Raw genomic sequence first — 26,235 nt, forward strand, 5'->3', positions numbered from 1 at the left:
GAAATACATTGCCAGATACTACAGCAAATAACTGAAAGTTGCTGCTAACACGATGTCTGTGACAAAATGGGAAAGCAATTATGGAGAGAACATAAAAAAGAGAAAATTTAAACTAAAGATGTTGTTTTATAGTATCAGCTTCCCCAGATTCACAGCTATCCTGTGAATCTATTCTGCAAACACAGACTCCCCAAAGTTCAATGTGTTTGCCGTGCCCTGTTTTTTAGCTAGGCAGTGGCACATGCTTCTCAGCCACCACAGTTAACAGGGCACTGTTTGAACCTAAACTCACTTAAAGTTCAGTTCCAATATTGGCATCAACTCCAGACCAGTACAGACAGCTCCCATCTCCAAATCCCTTCAAATGCCACAGCCAAATATGAGTGCGTTCATGGGTCAAAGCATCTAGCTGTACAGACCAGCATTCTATCATGCAACTTGCTTTTACTACAGGTTGAGTTCTGCTCGAGGTCTATGTTGCACCTTCAAAGCTTATTTCAAATACCTCTGTGAAGAAGTTGTTTTATTCACAACATTATACATAGTTTATCAGCTGCATACTATTTCTTTCAAAACAAATACACAGGCTGGCAGGGAATTTTTGAAAACTGGAAAAAAGGGAAAGTGAACATATTGCTATAGAGACAATCTTCTACAGCACTGAACATAAAGAATGACCGTGCTATGAACCACAGGCACAAAAGGACTGGGACCAGATGCACTGCTACACATGTATGTCAGTGCAAAATTTTAGTTCAAATGCAAGACAGAATAAAGCTGCTAAACTCACACTAATTAATGAGACACCATTTAAAAATTACTGCATTTTTGAACAAGCAAGCAAACAGGCACTGACAAGATGATGAATTAAATTGATGTACCTAATTTGATTTTAATTACTAATAATTGTGGTGTAGCATATTTGGTAATACAAATGAGAACTTAGTAATGACTCGCAACAGTGAATGCTATTAAATCTTCGTTGGTATCAAAAGGGAGTCATGGCAATTACTCTGCAGGGAAAAGAAAGTTCACAGAAAACACAAATGATTGAGGCTCTAACATGAGAAGAAAAAGGAAGATCGATTTATTATCTGATATATTTTCCCCTCCAAGGTATTTTGTCCTTTTCTTCCCATTTGTTGTACAGTGATGGACTCTGTTTTGCCAGACTGTCAGACTAAATCTTCAGATTCTAAAATAAATCTATTTTCATCCTTACAGGTCACTCAAAAACAAAATTCAGTGGGAAGACTTTACAGGTTTTACAAGTCCAGGCGTGAAGACCTTTGGACCAGTGCAGACAAGTGCTGGCTGGCCCCAAGCACTGCAGGTTGCAGCTTACTCCACTTTGGCCATATTAGCATTACTGCTTTATTGAGACCAAAACCTGCAGTTGATGGGAAATAGAGTAAGTTTATAAAAGGCTAATCCAGTTCTCTGGAAAGTCTCTGCTGCTGCAGACAAATCTTCAGGGCTGGAGTAGTACGTTTAATTCCATCTACCCTACTATCCAGTGAGTTGTTGTGCAGGCAGCCTCTCACCCAATCTGAAACCATGAGGCAGCTTTTACAGCGCAAATCTTACCATTTAACATTACTGAAAGTTATCCCAGTACACCAAAAGTTTCACAAGATTCAACCTTACCTGTTTCTTATCCAATTTACAGAATTTTACAGCATTATTTTTGGCAGAGTACTGGGTCTGCTTAGGGCAGGTGTCAGTCACAAAGTGTCGGATGCACTCATTGGCCACCCAGATCATTGTGCTTCAGAACACTCCTGCTCCCCTGCCTGTGTCTTTTTCTCTTCCTAGTCTTCTCTGTTCTAAATTCTCTTTACACTCCTCCTCTCAAACTCATGGGTTCAGACTTTCTCCCTTGTGTCACCTTCCATTAGATCAACCTCCTATTTCTCTACAAAATGCACTCCCTCCTCTTTCCCCAGTAACGTTATTCGCTCACATTCTTCTGTGCTTCACAAAGTTGTTCAGTGTAAACTTCAGCGGAGAGGAGGGAAAGAACATGAGAACACAATACCAAACAAATAATAAAAACCCCAAAGATTTTTAGGACTTCACAACTTCAACTGAAGTCAGCAGTTGATCACTTGGTGTTAAAAATCAAATCATGCCTAACATTCAGTTTAACTATGAGAACTGCTTATTTCACATGCAGAACTACTGTAAATAAGCACATATACACACTGCAACATCCACAGAATCTAACATTTTTGTCCCTACTCATAACTTGAATCAGTGAACTTAACTAGTAAATGGAACAAGGTTTATTCATAACTATTTGCTACTGGATGATGTGTTGGAACTGTTCCTCTGCTATAATGAAAAAATGGTGTGTGGAAGACTGTGTGTGTTAATTATGCTAAAACATGCACATTTATATAAATAAAAGGCAGCAAATTATGGCACTCTGTCCAAAATCATTACTTAAGTGCAAATATTTGCTATTGAAATAATTGCTTAGAAAGTGTATTTACATAATTTCTTAGCTGATCAAAGCTACCAATTTAATTAACAGTCATATTCGGCATGCTTGTGTGAATCTGACAAACAACCCTAACCATGTAATCTCAAAGGATGAACCAAAGGGAGTCTGTGGATGATAATTGTGGATAAACTATTACATACATTCTTCTTCATAAGCTGAAACAAATGACTTCAGTAAGAGATTTAATTAATGTCTGGCAACAATAATTTACTGTAGCAGTGAACATTATACCATACACGTTTTACCTTGAAAATGTTACAAACGTGTGTAATACTTGCATTCCTCAAAAGAAGACTCACAAATGTTTTCTAGAATGGACCCAATTCCAAGTGGCTTTTTCAGCCAGAGCCATAAACCAAAAAGGTTTACAGAACCTGTGCAACCAAGAAGGTAACAGTAAAAACTGCTTGATCCTGTTATACCAGCATGTATTCTGCTAGCTTATTTTGCTTATTTTGCTGCCAAAGATGAGCAGGAAGTCAGTCAGAATGTGCAGAATTCTGTGCCTCCACTTGTATGCCAGGTCAGTATGACCAGAAATATGAACAAAGAATTTTTCTGGTAGCTACATATACACATGCACACACAGTAGAGAAGAACTTACAAGGACCCAGCCTCCACATTTGGCCCTCGGACGTAGAAAGGAACTCTGATATCAAACTCATACGGCATCGATTTTCCCTTCACCAGCCCAAACTGACCAATATGATAACCATGGTCTGCTGTGTATATTATATATGTATTGTCCAGTTCGCCAGTTTCAACCAGTGTGTTGTAAATCTGAAAAAAAAGCAAAAAAAATCCCACAGTATTTGTTTCACTGAGATGTACTATATACAGATATTGGAGATAATTTTCAGTCTATGTGTAATCTACAAATAACAGCAGCCCTGGATGTCACTGAGTTATCACACTGATCTATTCCAAATAATTTATAACCACAAAAAAATGTACTGATTGAATACTGCAATTATATATTACAAGGCAAATCCCCATTTCCTGTTTTTAGGTAAACACGTTAACATCCCATAGTTTCAAAAATGCTTGGGTTCAGCATTTTGCATGAGAACTGTCAAAACAGCATTACGTACATTTTTGTATTTGATGTTATTTTGATAACAGAGATGAGAGTTTCAAGGTGATGAGCATTTCTGAAATTCTCTCTCCACCTTTATCTTTTCCCGTCAGCAAGCAATTCTAATAAAATGACAGCATTTTGCATCTCACACTTCTTAAAGCAACACTTAACAATCTTGCCTTCAGACAAATGAGTTCTCATTATGTAGAATACCTGCAAAATCTTTTCCAGATAAACACCACTCAGTTTCACTAGAGGCAGAGAACTAACAAAGCATGTTCTCTTAATTTTCTATTTGTGGTTGCTTCTATCGATTTATATGAGAATCTTCATGTGAAATACATGAACGTGAGCACCACAGATCAATTTTTATGTACTATTTTCACTTGCCAAGGTCCTAGAACGGTGAGGCACTAAGTCATGTCTTACACATTTCAAGACAAAACAGCACTGAAAAAACCACCACTCTTTTTTGTTACTTTTCTGTTGCTGCTGCTGTTTTCACTTTCTTTAATACTGAAAGACTGTTAGATACAATTCAGATGAAAAGATCAGACCAATTTGGGGGTTAAAACTAGAAACAACCCAACCAATTTTTCCTGCAGTACATATGCATATTAAATTAATCCAAAGTCAAACCATTTTGCAGTAAAATAGATAATCTCTGATACTGATATCTGATGTATCTAAGCAGGTTCATTAATCTGGAGTAGAGATCACACTTGCCTGAATTGGTAATTATAAGTCATTACTAACAAGTTCATGCAATGGCATCCAGATAACCTCATCTTCGCCTTCCAGGACTCTTATTTTATGCTCTACCATTTTGATTAAGAATGCCAAGAGATAAGCAGAAAATTGCAACATCTTTAAAACTGCCTTCTTACAACTGGAAACAAACCCTCTCTTTCTCACAGTAGCTGTTAGCTAATTCAGACATATCAGTTCAAAGTTCCCATTGTTATATAAAGTAGATTTAATTTTAAAAGAAAATAGAAATTTACCTATATACTTATTTTCTTTTAGCACTTAACATCTTAGGTGTGATTTATCATGGGATTGCTCCTTTTTTAATCTTTTTTAATTTTCTGAGTTCTCCCAGGAACCCTGTGTTACAGCACTAAAATAGGTCCGCTGTCACATACACATCTTCAATAGGCTGTAGGATGGCTTTGCACTATTAGAACTTATATTTTTAAAGTTTAGGATTAACATTTTGCTTTCAATAATGTGACTACAGCAACAAATTAGCTGACTTGGAACACCCAGCTATTTAAAAACTGAAATAGTCCTTTTTCTCTTACCTGCATATGCATCACAGTTTGAGGCTTAACTCAAGAAACAAACCCATATTGACCTGAAAAGTGATGGCTAATCTTACCATCTCCATAGAATCATCCACAGACATGAGTGTTTGAAGGCGCTTTCTCTGTAACATGTTAGTGAACTCCATGTGTATAGGCTTCATGGGACCCGTATACCTCATTATCCAGTGCTTGTCTGGGTTTGGAGCATAGTTATAGCTAGGAGTGCTGAGAAGCAAAGAGAAAAGTAGAATATTTTAGCAGTGCAGAAAAAAAAAAGTAATGTATAACAATAATTCCTATTTCATCAATACTACAGGACTTACTCTCTGAGGTACACAAGAAAATATTGAGTTCAGAAGAGTTTCGTTCTTTATGTTCTATAGGAGATAGGAGAAAACTCCGTGGGGAATAAAATCTATTAAAAGAGTAAACATTGTTTCTGCAGTGTCATAAGACTAACAGATATTTTTCAAGGCCAAGACACTACCCTCGGAAGTCTAGCTTCACAACTGGGATGGATTAGGACATGTTATCAGATCAAAAAGCATGTACTACTGGTTATTTTCTACTCATGTAATTAATCACTTTGCTTTCATTCTGCCCACATTAGCACAGTGCAAGCTGTTTAACAGTAACTATAAAACACATTGAGAAGCTTCTAATATGTTTTTTTTTAATCAGCTTTTTTCAATTTAACATGACTGGCTACTTTCATACTTCAGCACTCATGTACTCAGAGCAGCAGAGGCACCCTACCTGCTGGTATCAAACTGCATGTGAGCTCATGGCAAGCAGAAGTGGATATATAGCCAGATTTTAAAGACCTGCCAAAAAAAGCAGGAGTGAGGGGAAATAGGACTGTATTTTGTCAATATTTTCAAGCCACTAACTCATTTGCAATCATAAGAAGCTTTCAAATTCCAGTGAGTTCAAACTAAAACCAGATTAATTAAACTTCTTGTAAAAATCCCAAGAGCTGGAATCAATATCCTCCTGGAATCTCATGGCCCCTCCAAATACTCATAATCTTGTAACCATCAAAGTGATGAGGAGAAATAGCACTGATAGTCCATCATCTCACGTAGTTAGCTGTTTCAGAAATTGATCTTCCCTTCATAATTGTATCATTCTAAGTTAGCCAAATCTAAATAAAAGAATTATTTTCGTACATCATTATCATGGTGTTGACTCTTTGTATCACCAGCTCACTTCAAAGTTATATCTATAGCTTTTATTTACAATAAATACTATTTTTATCTACCATAAATATCCCTTAAAAGCTTTTTTTATTGTTTAAGACTAAGAACCACGTTTGTCAGTTTCTTCATGTCCTGGTTCACACACAGCTCAGGTAGAGTCTAAAACATTCAAAATTACTTTTCCTAAATGATTTGTTGAGTCTCTCTTTTTCAATCAAAGCAATAAACTCACTCTATGCAAAAGTGCAAGCTAAGAGGGTGACACAGTAATACAGGGAAAAATAACAGATACTCAGCTACTTTTTAATTCCCAAACACAATTTCCTGACAAACTCAGCTCCTGCTTGGCAAATACCCGCACTGTCGTTTCTGTGTGTGCAACAGAGCAGCAGGGTAAGTTATTAAGACAAACAACAGTAATAGAAGCTGAAACTTCTCCTTGAAGTTAGTGTCTCTAATGTATCTTTGCATATGACAGGTAATCTTAAGTTTTTACATAAATATGAAATTAATAATCCGACGGTGAAATGTTCTATGCAGAAAGCCTTTGTTAGATGCTATCTGAAAAATGTGCGTAGGTGGCAAATGGAAGCTTCTTCATATAGGGAGGAAAGGGCTGGTGTTTATTCTCTGTGTATTGTTAATAGCCTCTTGAATTTCAGAATGTTACTGTGGCTGAAATAATGACATTGCTCCTTTGAAAATGCTGACAGTTATGGAAACTGTTGCTATGTGATGCCCAGAATGAATCAAAAATGCTTGGCACACTCCTTTTCAGCTTACTTTGTGATTTCCTGGCTGATTTGAAACCTCCCGCTGTTTAATCCAACCAAAGCCCATGATTTTCTTTGATTACTACAAATGTAACTCTCTTACACTTAACAGATTTGTCTGTCTTATAGGAAAAATACACAAATGTAACATTCCTAGAAGTTGGTTAGGATAACCTCTTCAAGTGTACTCAGATGATAAACCCAAGTCTGACTGCATTTAACCTTGGAAAAGATGGGTGGTAAAGTGTAACCTCTACAGAGATAACATTTCTGATTGCTGTCAAACTGCCAAACTGTGGCATTCTCTGCATCCCTCAGTACAAGCAGTAAAAAATGAGAACTGGCCATGCAGCCTACAGGTTTGCTTGCTGAATGCTGATTGAGGAGGCTAAATTTCACATCAGACCAGAAATGCACACAAACAGGAGTTGCACAGAAAAAGGACAGTGACTACAGCGTAGGGTACAATATTCATGCCAGCTAGTGCATCTAACAATAGAAGCATGAGAACAACAGCATAAATTAGCAACAGAAATAAGTACTGGAGATCTCAAGCAAAGGAACACACTGATTGTCAGTCTAAGCCGATATAAAAATTTAGCAGCATGGATTTTAATAATGCTAAACAGTGCAATGCCCAGCATAAGCATTACAGATGCATCTCTCTCTGTGGCTGCAGCTTAAGAATCCACATGCAGATTTCAGTGGTGCTGACACAAGCAGAGGTACGAAGCCATGCTACATGGTGTATTGCCTTCTGGTTTCAGGGCTGGGCAATGACTTTGTTCATGTTACTGCTTTAGGGCAATTCATACGAAGTGTTCTGATGTTTCTCTGCTGGGTCCAGAAGATAACAAAACAGTGAGAACTGCATACATTGGCATTGGCAGAATTATCTGTCGCTGAGATTCCCTCGGGATGTGGGAACAGAAGGAAGAATGGAAACAAGAGAACTGATCTATGTATACAGTGAGGGAATGATGCACGTTCTGCACTTTTGAATTTAATCTTAAAACCAAGCTAATGAAGATCTTTTCAATTATTTTTATATAATTAAATGAGAAGTGCTTAAAATAAGACTGGCAGTTTCTTTGCACAGGAAACATACAATTCTATGCTTTGTTTTGTTGTTGTTGTTTTTTTTTGTTTGTTTGTTTTAAATATATATATAAAAGGTCCATAATCTCTTAGAATAATCTATTTCTTTACAAACAAAATATATTTCTACAAAAATGGTATTTCCAGTATAATTGTTATCACTGCAAGAAGAATTACATGCAATTAAAAACAGACTCATGTAACTATTTTATAATCACGAAGTTAAACCTGGTTTATCTAAAAATGGAGTTACACCATAAACAAAAGAAAAATATATGTAGTTTATACTTTTAATTGCAGGCCTTCCTTCTATCCCTTTCCACTGACCCACCAATGCTTCAGAACTGTCTTTGTTAGCACAGCACAGAATTAAGAAATACAATTCTAAGTTCCACTGCAGCTAGATAATAAGGAAGGTTTTTTTTCTCTTTGGCTCCATTTTAAATGAAGTGAAAAGGCTCAAATGGATTTCACTGGACTTTGGATTAGTCCTGAGCAGCTTTAGCTACCAACTGATTATTTCAATCAGTTACCAGTTTCTTCACAAATCCAAAACAGAACAGAATTCCCCTCAAAAGAAAAAACAAAAACCAACAAAAAACCAGGCATGCAGGAATGAAGTTACAAGTGATGAACATCAATGAAGGCACAAAGACACAAATTAGAAAAATCCTGATTTTTTACAGTTATGCTAAAAGGTAATTGAGGTGAATAATTTGATTTGCCAGCACAAAAGGAGATCCTGCACTGAAGAATTACAGAGCTGTACATGCAGAAAGCCTCCGTAACTATAAACAAGAACTATCTCACCATGATATTGCATTGGAGCTTATTAAAACTTTAACTTGGTAACTAGACAATGCTGGTTTGATGACTTCAGTTGTTTTCAAAACACTGTACATCATCATTTATGGACATACCAGCTCATTCAGAAACTGCCAGTCTAAAGCAGCCTCTCTTTTGATATAAAAATAGAAATAATAATTAATGCGTACTATGTGATTTTTGTAATAGCTACAAAATACTGTCCAAGGAATTCCACATGAATGATCCTCCCCCAAAAAATCTTCAAAACTTCTTCCTATATGTCTGTGACAAAAAAAAAGGAAAAAAAGAAAAAAGAAAAAAAAAAGCACCCAAAATTTATACTCCTGAACCTGGAAATATCAGGGTTTTATTTTTCCTTACATGTGTTGTGAAGCGTTAGGAAAGAGATGTGAATATTGAGGGGCTGAATCTTCAGGGCCATGAGGAGCAGCATGGCTTATAACCATCAAAACAGGCCTGTGAGGATACATCTTCTTTGATATTCTGAAGAAGGTAATACTGTCATTGGTTATCAGATCAGTAAGATAATCCTGCAAGTAGAAGGAAAAGTATAATGAGATATTTCAAAAATAATTTCATGTTGGGGTGTGATGTGAAGGGGAGGTATCATAAAAAACAGGAAAAAGGAAGCCACTTAGCTCAGAAAGGAAAAGAGGAGAAGGTAAATTACAGACATTAAAACATACACCAAATAATTCTATCTTCACTGTCTAGAAAAACGAAAAACAACAGAAATGAAGGACAGTGAAGAAGCTCAAATAGGACTCTTTCTTCTCACTGTGAAAATCACAATACTAAACAGAATGACCAGGTATTAATGAAAAAGAAATGAAAAATTAAAGGAAAAATACAAGCTAAATTATTTGCTTTTTAACGTTGAAATTTGCAAGATGTGCAGTCCAATCCCACACCACAGACATGCTCTTCAAATTTAAATATATGTTAATTTTCCTTCATCTCCCTCTGAACCAGAAGTCTCTAAACCTAGAAGATGCTGGAGTGATTGGACTGAAAATGTCATTCTATAGTACAGGTACAATGACAATCTGATAGAGATACATCTCTATCAAATTAATCACTGATGATTTAGAAAACTCCCTTTGTAAGATATGGACAATATATTTGCTAGTAAGTGTACACATCTTCTGGCACCTGCTGGAACTATATGCATTGCAGACAGTCCCCCCTTTGCTGTACTGTGGGAAATGCTGTGAATGTAAAGAAAACTAGAAATTGAACTTAAAAAGTTGGAAGAAAACGAAAAAGAAAAAATGGAGTAGAGTAATTCCTGTTGGAGAATCTGAAAGAATTTGCAAAGATTTGATTTTCACAGGATAAGGACTCAGCAGTTACTTTGGAGGACAAATCAGTAATGGTTATTTTTTTTCAGTTCAACTGCCACATAATTAACATTAATTATGTCAAGTAGATAGTGACAAAATATAATCTCATTATCATCTTATTTGCTGGAAAAGTAGGTTTCAAGCAACACAAATGGTAGGAAGATATGAGAACAAATTTTGTCTTTCAGCTTGTGTTTGTTCATTTAAACTCCAGTGTTAACATTGCCACATACTGTTTATTATCATAGTTGTGTACTGAGTTGTTTACTCAGTAAGTAAAACTGAACAGAATGGAAACCTAAACATTTTAAATTGCTACGAGCCAAGGATCTTGGAATGTAGAATTTCCCATTGACTTTTTGTTACACAAACAGGGAACGTTGCCCTATGACATCACTTGCCTGAGATTGTTTCATGTAAGGTTGATTTCCATCACAATATTTTTGGTAGCACGGCTACAAGAATTAACTTTGATTCTCGTTAGATCAGAAGGGGAATAAAAGACAAATAATTCAAAACAAATAATTCAAAACAAAAACAAATCAATTGTCTGTAAACCTTAGCAGCTGGTAATAGAAAAGGAAATACTAGAAGCCTGTCAAGTTTTATCTTTCAGTACAATGTAGATTCAATTAAAAATTACAAATGGGTGATGGAAGGGAGGAAATCATACAGACTTCAAACTTGTAAAAAAAAAAAAACTGTGAACACATTATTGATGAAATGAAAGTACAGAGGCGGGATTTATGCTCAATAAAAGAAAGTGAACTGAATCCCTGTTAAGCAAATACACCTTAAAAATCACTATCACTGCTAAGTTAGTTTTTGAAGTTATACACTACTTGAACTACAGCAGTTTACTGATTAATTTATTTATAATTATATTTGAGCAAAGCCAGTTCCTTTGGGAAGTTCACACTTTTGGCTGAAATAGATTCACTCCTGACTGCCAACAGGTAACTGAGCTGTAACAATAATTTGCAGGCACTTTAGTAACTTTGGCCATGGTATATATAATATCCTGGAAAGGACATTAGGAACATACACACTTGTAACAACACATAGTGATATACGTTTAACAGTTCATTCTTCCATTCACTTAGACAGCAAAGTCTGAATTACCATAAAAAGCAGCAAGATACTATGAATTCTCCATCATATTATAGCTGTGAAACAAGTAAATTAAATTAACATAAAAAGATGGGTCTAGCTGGAGGGAACTGGATTCTTATCTCATTTATGCTTGTGTAACTGCTGAAATCAGTTCTATACCAGGGGAATAGATGGCAATCAGATTTAGCACAAGATAATTAAAGTACAAAGAGGAGAAATAGTTGTCATGCAGCATTTAAATCCTTTTTCACATCTGCAGCTCATAATACACATCAGCAGTCTCAGGATGTTTTGTTTGTTTCTATTTCTGTTAACAATGTTTTCAGTAATATGACCCTCACAGAACAGCAGATAACAGAAAGTCCAGACATGGAGCCTACTGTGTTGTAGCTAATGTTACACAGAGCAGCTTTCAAGTATGATGGGAATTCTTTAATTAGACTGAAACCATAAATTGCAGCTATCTCACAGTCACATTCAAACGTTAAAGAAATTGAAATAAATCCGTAAGACCTACCCTGGAGTAGTCAAATCCATGTTTCTCCTTTACTCCATTTCTACAGAGTGTGTAGTTGTAAAATCGAGAATTTTTAAGTAATCCAACCCATTCCTTCCAACCAGGAGGCACATAGGAACCATTATATTCATTAAGGTACTTTCCAAAGAAAGCTAGGGGTAGAGAAAGCAGAAGTACAGTAAGAAACACCTCAAAGATACTCTACTTAGTCATATTCTTTCATCTCTCTGTGACTGGAACATTTTCCTTCAGGTAAATTATGAGTTTGTTTCTTTTTGATTTACATTCTCAATACATATGACACACACTGGAATACAGTTACATTTGTTTTAGGGGCTGATATTTTGAGACTCCTACCAGCAAAACAGAGAATGTTTAAAATAGCACTGGTTGTCACATTATCTCATCCTGCTCTAAATCACCCAATTTAGCTGCGTTCTTCGTTGTGGTTACACCCACTCAAGGTCTCCACCTCAGAACTGTCAGAAGCAGTGAAGTCACTAATAGGAGGCTGGCTTAGGAGGAACAATGACACGAGAGCCATAAACACAATCAAATTTTAAAACTGCTGCATAGAAGAACCAAAGCAGCAGCCTTGCTTTGCAGAACAAGTACAGATTAAGTGCAAGGATTCTAGCAGAATGCCATCCAGACATTTGAGCCCTTCTCCCAGCTTATGTACTTGCTAGATTTGCTCTGTAAGCCATGAGTGTACAGACAAATTATTCTCCAGAAAACAGTTAAGAATATTACATTTATCATCACTATGTCACTGCAGGACAAATTAGACCCTGCTCTTCTGGTTGTTTTATTTGTGTTCTAAAGCTTACAGGCAAAATTCTGCTCTTGGCCTGCAGATTGCAATGCGATTCAGCATCTGAGTTTTCATGTCAGAGCTCACAAGTGAAGTTCTGAATGCTCTGGCAATACAGGTTAGCACTATCACAAAGACCAGCATGAAGACCTTCACATTTGTTCTCCTTGACATTACAAATATTTTTAATTCAGAAGCAGTAATGCTGCTGCACCTTGTACAGATCTCAGTCTTAGAATAAAGCTTATCTCAAAATCTAGGAGTTTTGAGCACACAATTCTCAGCTCCCGATTCTTGAAGTGTTTCTTAAGCTTTCAGCCACAGCATCTGATACCATGACTTCTTGTACTTCTGGACATACAAGGAGTGTATGCAGTGTGCATAAGTACAGTGAGGTAAGAAGGGCCAGCCTCACTGTAGTCAATGGAACTGTGGCTATTTGTAGGGGCAGAACCTGTCCAAAAGATTTAGTGAGAAATCATGATACACAACAGTACATGAGAGAGCTCCATGTTATTACTAGATAGCGATTTTCTTTTCTATACAAATGGGAAACATTCACAGCACCATAATACAGGACAGAACAGAATGGAATCAATTCACAGGGAGCAAATATACTCTGCACCAAATACACATAAGATCCATCTGCTTGCTGAGCGCAGCAAGGCAGAGGATGGCGTGTTTCAGCAGTGGCAACAGTGCTATGAAAGACAAGCCAGGTTCCAGATGGCCACACACAGCTGTCACACCATGAAATTAAGAGCATCTCAATCAGCTCATCCACATGAATAGCTAATGGTGGTGACCATAATGAAAAATTGTGTTTTGTCACTGAGAATTTGCTCTATCAAAGTGCTGTTGCACTCTTTGGATCTGTTACAATTCCCATGGAAATAAATAGAAGGCATTACTTTCAGAGCAAGCTGTGTACAAGTGAGCCACTCACAAAAGGGCTAGGTGACTGATAAACATGGCACAGAAAAGAATCTGTTTCACTGTCCTAACCTGCTTCTTGATGCAATATCTGCTCCACTACAGATAAAAACTATCACATTACTCAGGAACTGTTTATACAGTATATATTTTTTCAAATGTTTCTGCTTCATGAACAACTTCAAATTTTTAAAGAATGAAAAGCAACTCATGGTGATAGTGGGTAATTAACATATGCAGGTGAACGTTTTCTTTTCTCATCCTTGTTACACATAAGGACTGAAACACTGACTGCTACCTACAGTAACAGGTGAACACAAAGCAGTCCAAAACTTCTAATCTCCCATTCAATATATTATAATTCAATTATATTCCAACAGATGAATTTGGCATTTCTGATCAATGAAACCCCTCAGTTCCTAAAACCTATGGCTGAAGAATTCAGGAGAGAGGCATTCTGTAATAAATTACTGCACTGTTGTTCCTTCCAGCACCTTCTGCATACCCACACTGTATATTCAGGATGTCTTCATACTCTTTCATGGATGTCAATGAGCTTTAAATAATTTTCAGCCTTTTAAAGGCCTGTTATTCAAAAACTGATAAAACATCACTTCTCTGTAACAAAATATTGGGTTACAAAAAGCACTCTTGATGCTGATGAAAGATTTTCATTTTAGATTGTAAAGATTCTCTCTAACACATTTTTCCCCTCATCAGATTAGTTCACCACCAGAGACAGCTGCTCAATGGAGCACATATGCCTTTGGTACATCTAATTCCAAGCTGCTCCAAGATTTCTTTAACAAATATTTTCAAGGGCTGCTGTTTTGATACGCTCAGCCATGTTCCCATATCCAGCCTATGAAAGGATCATTAAAAAACACCAAGTGACTGTTTTTAATAAAAGCATCAAAAATGTGATTTCCCTTTGCTTTAAACACTACAGAACATGGTTTCTCCTAAGACCAAACAAAACAGGATATAGAAGAATTGAGTCCTTTGTACACTGTTACCACTTCCTCAGGGTTCCTAATCTTTCCCAGTTCTTTTCTCAGGGTCTCAGTCTTCAATGATAAGCACCTGGAAAATCCTTTGGTACAGAGTGGAATTTTTACAAGAGGTCTCAGTGTTTTGTTGTTGTTGTTGTTGTTATTTGTTGTTTTGTTTCTTAGTTTAAAAAAAAAACACCCTCTTCGTACACGGAAGAAAAAAAAAATCATACATGTAAGAATTTGCCCTTTGCTCCCAATTAACACAAAGGTCTGCTCTGAACGTAACACAATTGCAGACACATTAGGTACACAGCTCCCTGCTTAAAAAGCAAGTCTCACCAATCTTAAGAATAGACATCTCAGTTTCAAAAATGCTGCAAAAGACAGCAGTCACCTTCACTGAAAATATTCAGGCTAGTTCTACCACATACCATTACCTACCAAACTCGCAAGGTTGTTTCCACACCTCCTCAACTTTTCTTTTCTTTTAAAAAAAGCCAAGCTAACACACTGCTACTTTTTCTAATTCTAACTTCAAAATATGCAATAGAACTTAAGGGCCTCTACAAAGGATATTCATAATTTCCTATTAGATGTGAAGTTTTAAGATAATTCATCTTCTTAATGCATCAATAAAACAGTGCGGGGGAATCACTCAACCCTTTTTATGCCATACAGACTACCCAACACTGGAAGCTGGATATAACAGAACTTTGCAGCTCCCACAGCAGAAATGAAAATGTAGTGCAAGTCACAGATCCAGCACTGCAGAACTGCCAGAAGATCAGAATTAGAAACACAATTTCAGTCTTTCATTTGGTTTCCCTAATTTGGCTGTTCAGATCTAACTGACTATAGTCAGTCTTCCGTTCAGTCTGGATAGAAAGAAAAGCTTTGGAGAATGGTCAGAAATTGAAACAAGTTGCTCAAAATGACAGCACAGTTTTCATTCTGGGTGTTTTTCAGGTCTGGGCTTAAAGAAGTGCTCAGCAGTATGGCCTGATGCAGGCTTTAGAGAGGTGGGTGGACAGGAAATCTCCCAAAGATCCTTCTAACTCAAATTATCCTGTGACAGACTACATGAGTAAACAGGTTCATCTTCAGTCAAATCGATGAGATTCCAGGATTTTAGAATTTAGGAAGGTATTTGTAAATATTCCTGCTCTCACAGTAAGCCATCAAGCCAAGAAAAAGTAAAATTAATTTTTTTGTTATTCCTGAACTATAAGCTCAGAAGTTCTATCATCCATCTGTCCTCTGGGAGTCTTCCCCTCACATCCTTCCCAGTACTTAGCTGTACACACTCAGCAGCACACCATTAAACTACATTTTCCACTGTGACTGTGAAGTTAAATTCATATTTAAGGCTACTGACCCTCTACTTTTAACCACGAATGCTGTGTATTAAGTACTTCAAAGAAGCATTTAAATCATTGTTCTTTTGATACAGCTAAGCAGACAGCTTCCCAGGTAGCAAGGCTTTGAGTTGCAAGTCCTACAGTTACACAGAGGGATTTTTTTTTCACCCCTCAAAAATCTACTTCTGTATCTGAGACTAGTTCTTCCTAACTCAGAGCTGAACAATTAGCTACAGCTGAGCTGAGTTTTGAGTGGGAAAAAGGGCCTTTCTGATCTTATTCTTTTGCTGTTTATCTAGCAAAAATTACTTTTCGTACTTTTTGTCCTCTGAAAGACAATCAAAGGAAGGCAAACTTGAAACGTCCTCACCCTGGCTAAGTACAAATAATGAGCATTAAGCCCAAAGGTCAATTCAATTCTACATTCATATCATGGCCAAATACACTCAAACTGAAAATGTATAATGGAATCCACCCAGTGGAATTAATGGATTTACAGCAGAAGTAACACAAGGTTCTGAAATAAAATTCTGTAATTTAGTATAAAATTTGGTTCCACAAGAGAGATTTTCTGGAAACTTAGTTCTCATGTGGTATCAAAATAACTGACCCAACCGATTGTGATTCATTAAATGTAACAGTTGTAAGAGCAACACTGTACAGTGACTGGTAACCATTGCAATTAGAATATCCTACAGGTTTTCTTATCGTCCTGGGGAACTACCATGGTAGTAGGACAAAGTGAACACAGAATAATCTTTATGATACCTTTGTCCCTCTTCCTGAATTTGCATTGCACATTCCACAGTCACGCCAAGGACCAGTGCCAAGATCTATTCAATGAATCAGAGGAATTGGCAGCAGAGGACCAGATGAAGCCAAATAAAACAAAAGGGCTTAAGCCAAATATTTTGAAATGGTCAACAAGGAATCAAATAGAAGAATGCTAACAACGAGCCAAATCTCTCTACTTTCTCAGGTGAGCAAATTCCCAGTGGAGACACTTGGCTAAAGGTGCCCCTCACTAATGGCTATGGCACAGCTTAAAAAGTTTAAACAGAACTAGAATTGTAAAGCACCTTTCTGAACAGCTATCTCACACACACACTCTCTGAAAGTTGAAGGAAAAACTCTAGAAATAACAATCTTCAACTCATCTGTCTTTTATAATAATTCAGTACAACGTGAGTCAGTGCGCTGCAACAGCATCATTTCCTATACTGGGCAGTGCAAGAGAAGGGAGCCCTGGCCACGTGGTTCAGAGTGCTGCTCACTACCACTAGTCAGCCTGCTCACTCCTTGGTGGCCAAATCTGATCATTAAAATCTCCAAAATGTTACCCTATACCAAAATCATGAAGACAATGAGACATTTTGTTTAAGATCACCATCAGTTATCACAACTTTCTTTCATATGTATCAATCACAGAGAATCCTAACCTTTAGATTTTTCCTCCTCTCACCATATTGCCAACTGATTGCAAGGTTCCATGGATATGCTGTGAAAGAAGAAGTACTTTCTAGATTTCAACAAAGCCTGTTTTCTTTTACTTAGCATTATAACTGGAAGAACACCAATAAAAGAGTTCACAGATAAGAACAATGAAGCCTTACAAATTCAATGTCCAGCTCTGGTTCAGTATAAACACAGAATTCTTTTCAGCAAGATATCCACCAAAACAGAAGAAACCTAGGTTATATACTAATTTACTTTCTGTACATTTACCTTTTATGTTTCACAAAAAAAAAAAGAAACCTAACAATTTTTTTTTCCAAAGCACTAGTCACCTCTTACAGTACTTAAAATGCATCCCATCTCATACACATAGATACCCATCCTGTGCATAACAAATATACAAGGATGGGAAGTGCTATTATTCATAACTTGGACAATGAGGCACAGGTCTCAGGGTAGTACTCATGCTATTAAAGCATGAGATATTAAAAAGATACAAAGATGTTCCAACTCAAAGAAATTGGAATTCCACTTCCAGAACCTGGAAGCAGAACCTATCTGCAAAAACTGCACTGTAGGCATTGGCCAGCCTTTGAAGTTATCCACGTTCAACTATGGACTTTATTAAAAGATGACATGCAGTTTACTGTTCTATCTTTGAACTCTCATATCACAAAGCTTTTCCACTGCCTACTGAGGTGTGTTTTGCTGTTTTACAGCACAACTGAACAACAAAACTGGCCACATAGAACACTTGCACCTCTGAGCATAAAGCAAAGATCAGCTTAGGAAATCTATATTCAAAAATGTACATTGTTAAGTTAAATTTAATGAAAAGAAAAGAATTGGCTTTTACAAAAGGAAAAAAAAGGAACACAAAAAGATACTGCAGAAGAAGATAAAGCCAATAGATTTTTCTTAAAAGTGCAGTCATTTCAAACTATCAAAATTAACAAAGATTTAAATTTTTTTCTCAAATGTGAAAACATCCCCTTTAGTTTTTGTGCTATTTTGAATGCTATGACATGGTGATTGTGCTTCTGATAGAATACCAAGCTATGAATTGCTTCTTGCTTGGAGTAATGAATCAATACAACAAAGCCAATACACTTCAAATTGGCATCCTATCAGCAGAATACATGCAGTAGGGAAAAAAAAAAAAAGAGGAGCTTCTCACAATCTACAACATTTTATGTTGAACATAGATAGATTAGAGGAATAAATAAGAAAGAGGGCAAGAGGGAAATAAAATATGACTGGAAAGAAACGAGCCACAGGCACTGGCTTATTTCTGTACTTGTGGATGCATTCATCTCAGACTCCTGGAAGGTTTTATTTGATTGCAGGCTATTTTGTGGATTTTACTCAGTGAGTTACTCACTGAAATGCACATATTCCTCTCTCTGGGATGGTTAAAATGTGCATTAAATAACATAAAGCTACATGCAGAAGACAGGTGATAAAACAGCAGCTATATAGATGAGTTTCATTTCTACAATCTTTGCATAATCATCGGAACATAACTCAACTTAGTGCATTCACACCAAGTTATCATACATTATAATACGTTTAAAGTGAAATTAGTGAGGCACAGAGCTTAACTCATAGAAACAGAGGGAAAAGACACATGTGTCCTTGATTCAAAACTGACTGAAGAATAGATGTGAAGTTACAGCTAGCAAGAAAAAAGTCTTTAACATACATGAAGCAGGAAATTCAGAAATATGTTTTGTGTGAAAAGGTCATTCTCCAAAATATTTGCAGGATATTCCATCTCAATAATTCACTGCCATGGAACAAGTCTGCCAGAATTAGAAACGTGTAGAAGAAATGGACATGTGTTCAGGCTAAACATCAGCACACTTCTTACATCCTTTTCACCACAGGTTCTTGGTTTACTTGTACAATAACTGCTACCATGATATATCCAGTAGGCTGAAGCTTTCTTTCACGTCATTTTCAAATCTAATGATCTCAAGCCAAGTAACAGATACAATTTGACAGCCCTAGATAAGGTAATTTTTCTATACAGAGAGAAAAAGATGTCAGGAAACCAATTTACTTTCGAGTAAAATAATTCAGAAACTTGATTTTTAAATATCACCTATATGTCTTGGAGGTGAATATCTTAACAATGCAGTTCCTAATAGTGCAAATCACATCTAAAAATCAAGTCCCACTCCTAAGACACTTAATAATCATAATAAAAGATGGCCTTCAGATCGTCAGTAGCTGCCTTGCATACAGGATGTCATTCTGACTCAGTCTGTTTTCTTTATATGCACATAACATGATGGAGAACTGCAGCACAGTGCAATAACTACAACATCAGAAAGCAACTCAAAACTTGCATCTTCTTAATATTTCTCTTTATATGTATTGAGCCTTGCAGAAAATACTCCATTATTCTGTCTACAGTTTGACTCCTTAGTTTACCAACTGTTCCCTACCAAAAATTATACACAAAGATCAACTACAGTTAAGTTTTTAAGCATTTCTGTCACCCAACTATTCTGTAGAGTGAATTCTGCAGCAGCCGACTGATAAACAGAGTATTTTTGTCTGGACGTGCATCAAGATATTAAAACCTGGTTGCATATTTTTCACATTCGTTCCTCCTTTAATAAACATTTACCAATGGCCTTTCTCCTCTATCTTACAATTTAACGTTAAAATCAGTTAAAAATGCCAAAGGCTCAGACAGTGAAGTGGAAAAATAATTACTTGAATGCAGTCAACCACTGTGTCATCTTCACCTAATATAGGAAGGAGGAAATGGAAGACTGTCACTGAATTTTAATGAATTCATTAGTTAATTACTATAAATCCCTGTGAAAGCACTAAGAATGATTATTAGTTTTATTCCCAAGAAATTTATTATAATGGCAGAGATGGACCTCCAACGACTTTCTCTAAGTTCAGAATATATAAATGGTGCAGGATGACATATATTAATTCTTTGCATAATTCAAGTACAACCTTCCATCAGAGTGAGATACTGACATATTACCACACAACAAGTAGTGTTTTCCTTTTTTAATAGGTTAACTCAACTTAATAGAGTTAGTTGTACTACAGGGTACTGCTCAACAGGAATGAAGATGGTAGTTAGTCAAGACATATACTGTATTTGCTGCATAATGTGCCACATTAAACTCTAACATATATTAATAGAATTCTTGCAGAAAAATCAGTGAAGCAATTGCATGAACCAGTGAAGCAAAAGCAAGGTTGAATTTGGCCCACCATTCTTAATTTTACTGAATTTAGTAAGAAAAACATGTATTTTAATTTCCTGACTGCAGATAAGACTGACAAAATATTCTGGAATCAGTCAACAGCTTTAAGACCTAATCATTCAGCCAGCCAGGCAGATGGAAAAGAGAAGCTTTTATATTAAGTAACGTTTAAGGGAAGGCTTAAATGTGTATTCTGATAAGGCTATTCGTTGTTAGAATCAAGCAAGCAACAAAGTATTGTGCATTTTGAAAGATGCCTCATACAAAGATGTGTATACTGGCAAAAACAGGATGTTTTCTTTGCCGTGAATGTTTACACAGGAACTTCTGGCAGAGAAATTCTCCGACATTCAGAAACATTTGTCACAGGATCTCTTTCTTTTCCATTACAATCATCTCTTGCTCTAAGTTGAAGTATCAGTGACCACTAGTTTAAGTTCCTGATAATTCAGATGTTGCTTACAGGGACTTTTCTAAAGATTAATTCATTAATTGACTTGGCTTGTTTCAACAAAATGCCTTTCTTGCCCAATTCCCCACAATATGTAATGGAACAATCAATGTTCTAGACTGACTGTTTATTGAGATTAGAGATCTGGTGTCTGTATGTACTGGCTATATAATGAGAACATAGCCTTTTAGTTGCTGTTCATGACACTGGTAATTTTTACACTAGGAGACTGGTTAATGCAGAGGAAAACATACCTTTAACATCTACTGCCTTAAGGGCTTCCAGTGCAGGAGAACAAGCCAGTCATTGCATTGTCACAATATTTAATTGATTCACATAAAGCAACAGTGTGTCTTACACGAGGGCCAAAATCCTGACTTACATGTGGAGACAGAAATTCCCTTGAGCTCAGCATCTTACTTTCACCTCTATACTGCTAAGTCATTGGTTAGTAAAACTTTTTGAAGTATTAAAGTTGAATAACACAAAGGTGGCAACCAAAGCTGAAGCTAAGAAGCACGTAAAGGAAAGTCCCACCTTTTCAATCTTCTCTCACACATCTTATTGAAACTTGTGGAGGAGAATCGCGTGCCACACTGATCCCTCCTGCCTGCAAACCATCAGCATGTTTCCCAAAGGTGCCCACAGCATCAAAAGTCTATAAGAATCCAAACCACAAACGCCATAGGAAAAATACTACAATGCAGGATGACCAGAATTGTCTTTTGCAACAGAATAAAACACAGAGAGATCAGCATTACAGAGAAAAGAGCAAGGAAATGTGAAATGAGTGACAGAAAAGGGGGAAAAAATAAAATAAAATCAACACAACACTAAGGGAAGCTTAAAAGCAGTAGGAGAGAACAGTTTTTCCTTTCAAGTTCAAATAAAAAAGAAAACATAAAAGGGAAACACAGGGAGGTTTGGTTTATGAATTAAGAGAAAAACAACCTCTCCACCAAAATGACAGCTTTCCCATTTCAGACTGTGAGCTTACATATTAAGCACAAACCTGCAAAAATCATATTCACTGTGACTGCTTTTCCCTCTTCAAGAAAATAAACAAATAAATAAAAGCAGTAGGAAGCTAAAGTGTGTATTTGCAGGTTATGCCAGCAACACCATGGACCTCTAAATATATCAATAAATCTATAAACTAACTCATGTGGCTTCCTGATCTTCCTTTACTGCAGTCATGTTCACCCCATATCACTATCACAGAAGTTGATCATAACATCCAGAGATATTCTCCTTAGCGCACTACTTTTGGAATTGTGCAAATTGTATTTCAAAAGTATAGTTTTCTGCTGTTTCTCAAACAGGTAAATCTGCTGAGATCTTTGGAAATAACAGGTGAAAATAAACACTTCCTTAATGCTGACTAATCCCTCATATTGGTTACCACAAGGTTTTATTCAGAGACCAGAAATTAACACCAACCTTCAGGAATGGCAGTATCTATTTAAATTTTTGTAATAATATATCATGTTGAGCTACGTGAATGAAGATCTCATTTACACCTTAAGATCACTTCATAATTGTAAAACTATTTCTCATATTCCAATGCATTTAGCTTGCAACTTCACAGAAAAAGAAAGAAAATAGAGATTCAATATAAATCTTGAATCCAAATGTAAACATTAATATAAAAATATAACACCTAAACACGAGGATATCTGCAACAGCTGTAGAAGTTGGTAGACCTTGCAGGTGCTCAAAATAGAGCTGCTACATATAAAAAAAATATTACAACAAACAAATATCAGCAACACAAAACAAACAGTCTATGAAGAATAACGCTTGGTGTGGTATTCATACAATCACCAGAATTAGTGCCAGGAATGATAAATGGAGGGAAACAGCAACCAATTAACTAAGTATGCGCACTTCCCCTAATTTATTTCTTTCCACATTAATTCAAGTCTTTATTTTAAAAAACAAAACAGGGAAATTACCTATTTGTTTTAAGACCAAACCTTTACAGTAGTGGCACGCACAACACACATGAATGGTTAAAAACAACAAAAAAGGATCTTGTTGCAATTACTATTTAAATTTTATACTCTGGAAGCACCATCAAGATCAAGCCTCACACATTATAAATTCAAAGCATGAATGTGCACTACCAGTAATAACTGTACCACTACAGCAGATATACTACAAGTAACGTGGCTATTTTTTGACATGGCAGAAAGCATTTATTTAGCAGAAAATGCAACAGAAACCCTGTAATTGGCAAGAATCTAAATCTCATGTACAGAGAATGCAGTAAGGAAACAAGTGTGAAACAAGTGCTCCATATTTTCTGAAATCCTTTCTACAGGATCTTTCTTCCTAAGGAGCACTGTGTACAGGAAGAATATCTGTTTCTCAAGCGTACACATGATTTGCTGATTGTTCCTCAGATATTTTACCTTGAACACTGTTCTGAGAATGGACTGCCTAGAGAAAGCAATCCAACTGATTGCTCTGCCCCAAAGCACAGAAGGGGAATACCCTTCTCTTGCATTCTTAGTTTGATTAATATATCTGTTCCACGCAAAATTCAAATCATGAAATTATTTCCACGGCACTTCTCTTGTGTTTAGCAGGGCGTATTTTACATTTGCTGTCCTAGGGTTTAGACCTATAACAAGACATTCTGTTCCTACCATGCACATTTACTTCTTTGTAAAGGTTGATGGCAGTGGCTTTTTTCTGTGTTGTTTTTTTTTCCTCTTTTTTTTTTTTTTTTTGTTTACAGTTCTTCAAGTAAAAGAACAAGGAAGCTAAAACTACAACCTACACGCACAATAGAAGCTATGGCATTCTGCACTGCTGCAGACCATTATGAAAATAAACTAAAATATTATATGTTAGCCTCTGTACTAAGAAGGCTAAGGGAACCTTCAAGTAGAGTCAGTTTTGATCTTACCTGTCCTATATCCTGTGTTGTTGAGGTACACAGCAAATGTACGTATTTCATGCTGAGCCTGCCAGGATGGAGAAGAACAGTTCTCGTTGTTAGTGTAGGTGTTGTGGTTGTGGACGTATTTCCCTGTAAGAATGGAGGAGCGAGATGGGCAGCACATTGGTGTTGTCACAAAGGCATTGATGAAATGAGCACCTCCATGCTCCATGATACGTCTTGTTTTATTCATCACTTGCATAGAACCTGGAAAAAGAAAACCATCTCAAGAATATTTTCTTGTTTCAGTCATACAAGCTAAGAGCTCAAGGGTTCCATCAGAATCAACCACAGGTAGTAACAGCTCTGTGAGTTCAGAGGGAACCCAAATTCTAAAACAGTCCACTTCCCCCCCCACTTAGGAAGTTTTCCCATGGTTTTGAGAAGGGTGAAATACCCAAGTCTTAACTTAAGATTGAACTCAAACCTGTTGACATAGATCATAAACATTTTTTAATTTCTCTGTAAGCTCAAGATTTCTAACTTTAACCTAGAGTATCTGCACAGCCTTTCTGGAGCCACTAGTGCTGTTCCAGTAGCTGAAGGCAAGACTCAACGTGAATTAGACTGAGATAATAGAACCTGAGGGTGAAATTAACTTTGTGCAGCATGTCTGACCAAAGTTTGCATTATTTAATCCTTGGTTTCTGAAGATACCTGATGCACTGCCTTTTGCCAACTTACTGCTTCTGCAGAAGAACACTTTTAGCTGAGGGTTGTAATCACAGAACTGTTCACACTGGAAGGGATGGCTCCAAACCCACTGTTCAAGCAGGTCTACTAGAGTTTTCTACTGCATAAAACGCACTCTTCTCTCAAATTAAATATTAGCAGGAATTGATTTCCAGAAGAGGTAGCAACAGAACAAAGCCTTCTTCAAAATTTCCAAAACCAGCTCACTGTGTTCTATCTAACCACTTGATCCTTTTTAATAAAGGTGTTAGCTAAAATTCTCCAGATTTTCCAAGGCTTAGTTTTGCAGAGTCAGATTTTAGATGAGTAGTTGGGACACATAACCAAAAACAAACAAGCAAGTTTAACTGGTAGGGACTTGGATGAGTTAAGGTAATGGGAGTCAAAGCCTTTTTGCCGGATGTTACTAAAAGACACACTGTTGGCAAAAGGCTGTTCTGTTATCTGTTTAAGACAAGGCTTTGGATTAGTTCTACCAGAATTATAAACCTAGATAAACTTGGATCCGTATCAGAGGTTCTTCTTATCCATAAAATTATCAAAGATCAGAAAAAAAGGACTTTTCGATTTCATTATCTGTTTGATTATTAAAACATCAGAGTGCTTGATTGAAGAATTCCAACTTCACAAGGAACTTATGATACCTGTCATCAGCACAACTTTGCAAACAAGAGCAAACCTTTCCATCACCAATATTCCCTTCTAATTATGAGCAGAGAAAGCCAACAGAGAGCACAGACATGAACATATGGGTTTATGTTGCACTAGGGTTGGTGCTAACTTACCCAAGGTTGAGTTGGATTCATAGTTCAGCTTTAATCAATGTATCCTGCAACCATCTGGCACAAACTGTATGTCAATAATGGGTTTAGGTTTCTTCTAAGCTCTTTAAGAAGGGATTTCATTGTGAAATTGCAACAGTAAGTCAATTTGATACAGAGAACATTCATATAACCAGGAGTAAAAACCTAGAGGGGAAATGGTTGCCATATATGCCATATAGAAGCCATATATGAAATCTGACTATCTGCAACCATGAATGGAGGTTAATTGCTAATGTATGTCATTTCATCTTAAAAATGCCATGGCATTACTTTTCTTAAGATCATTTTGTTGGAATGAATATAATACATAAAGAAAGGAAATCTGTACATTTTTTAGATCAGAGTACATCCTTGTCACGTCGCTTTGGCACAAGAACCAAGGTGAGTTATTGACTCTCCCATCAGAGCTTGTTGAATTCCACATTTTGAAATAGAAGTTCTAAACAAAACAAGTGTGTTTTTGGTTTTTTTTTTTTTCTTTCTATAACTGTGGGAAAAGAAAGCATGCCTTCTGGGAGAAGTCTCCATTTCTTCAAAGGCATTAACACAGTTAACAGTCAGTCATACATCATGTGTCTCTGAAAACTGTGGATGTTTCCTCTGTGTCATCTTATGAACTAGCCCAAGAACAAGTATTGCCATTCCAATATTAAAATACAATTTAACAACTCCTTTAAATGACAGAGACATCTGTGCATAAATAACAGCACATGTTAAGACTCCCCTTGGGGACACTAACTGTCTTTAATAAAACTGCTGTAATG

The 26,235-nt window shown here is 36.5% G+C and overlaps 1 protein-coding gene across 12 annotated transcripts in view; it reads right to left on the reverse strand.

The window, feature by feature from the left end:
* Nucleotides 1-26,235, reverse strand: part of SULF2 (sulfatase 2) — a 137,214-nt gene that overhangs the window by 26,475 nt on the left and 84,504 nt on the right. For all 12 annotated transcript variants that reach the window (XM_085241998.1, XM_085241993.1, XM_085241999.1 and 9 more), the window contains 5 exons: nucleotides 23,922-24,161; nucleotides 11,763-11,914; nucleotides 9,150-9,319; nucleotides 4,966-5,116; nucleotides 3,111-3,286 (listed from right to left, as the gene is read on the reverse strand). In XM_085241998.1, coding sequence (XP_085098124.1) covers nucleotides 3,111-3,286; nucleotides 4,966-5,116; nucleotides 9,150-9,319; nucleotides 11,763-11,914; nucleotides 23,922-24,161 — 889 coding nt within the window. The remainder of the gene's footprint in view (nucleotides 1-3,110; nucleotides 3,287-4,965; nucleotides 5,117-9,149; nucleotides 9,320-11,762; nucleotides 11,915-23,921; nucleotides 24,162-26,235) is intronic.

The sequence above is a fragment of the Meleagris gallopavo genome, chromosome 22 (genome assembly GCF_905368555.1).
Source record: "Meleagris gallopavo chromosome 22, MGAL_WU_HG_1.1, whole genome shotgun sequence".
Classification (NCBI taxonomy): Eukaryota; Metazoa; Chordata; class Aves; order Galliformes; family Phasianidae; genus Meleagris; species Meleagris gallopavo.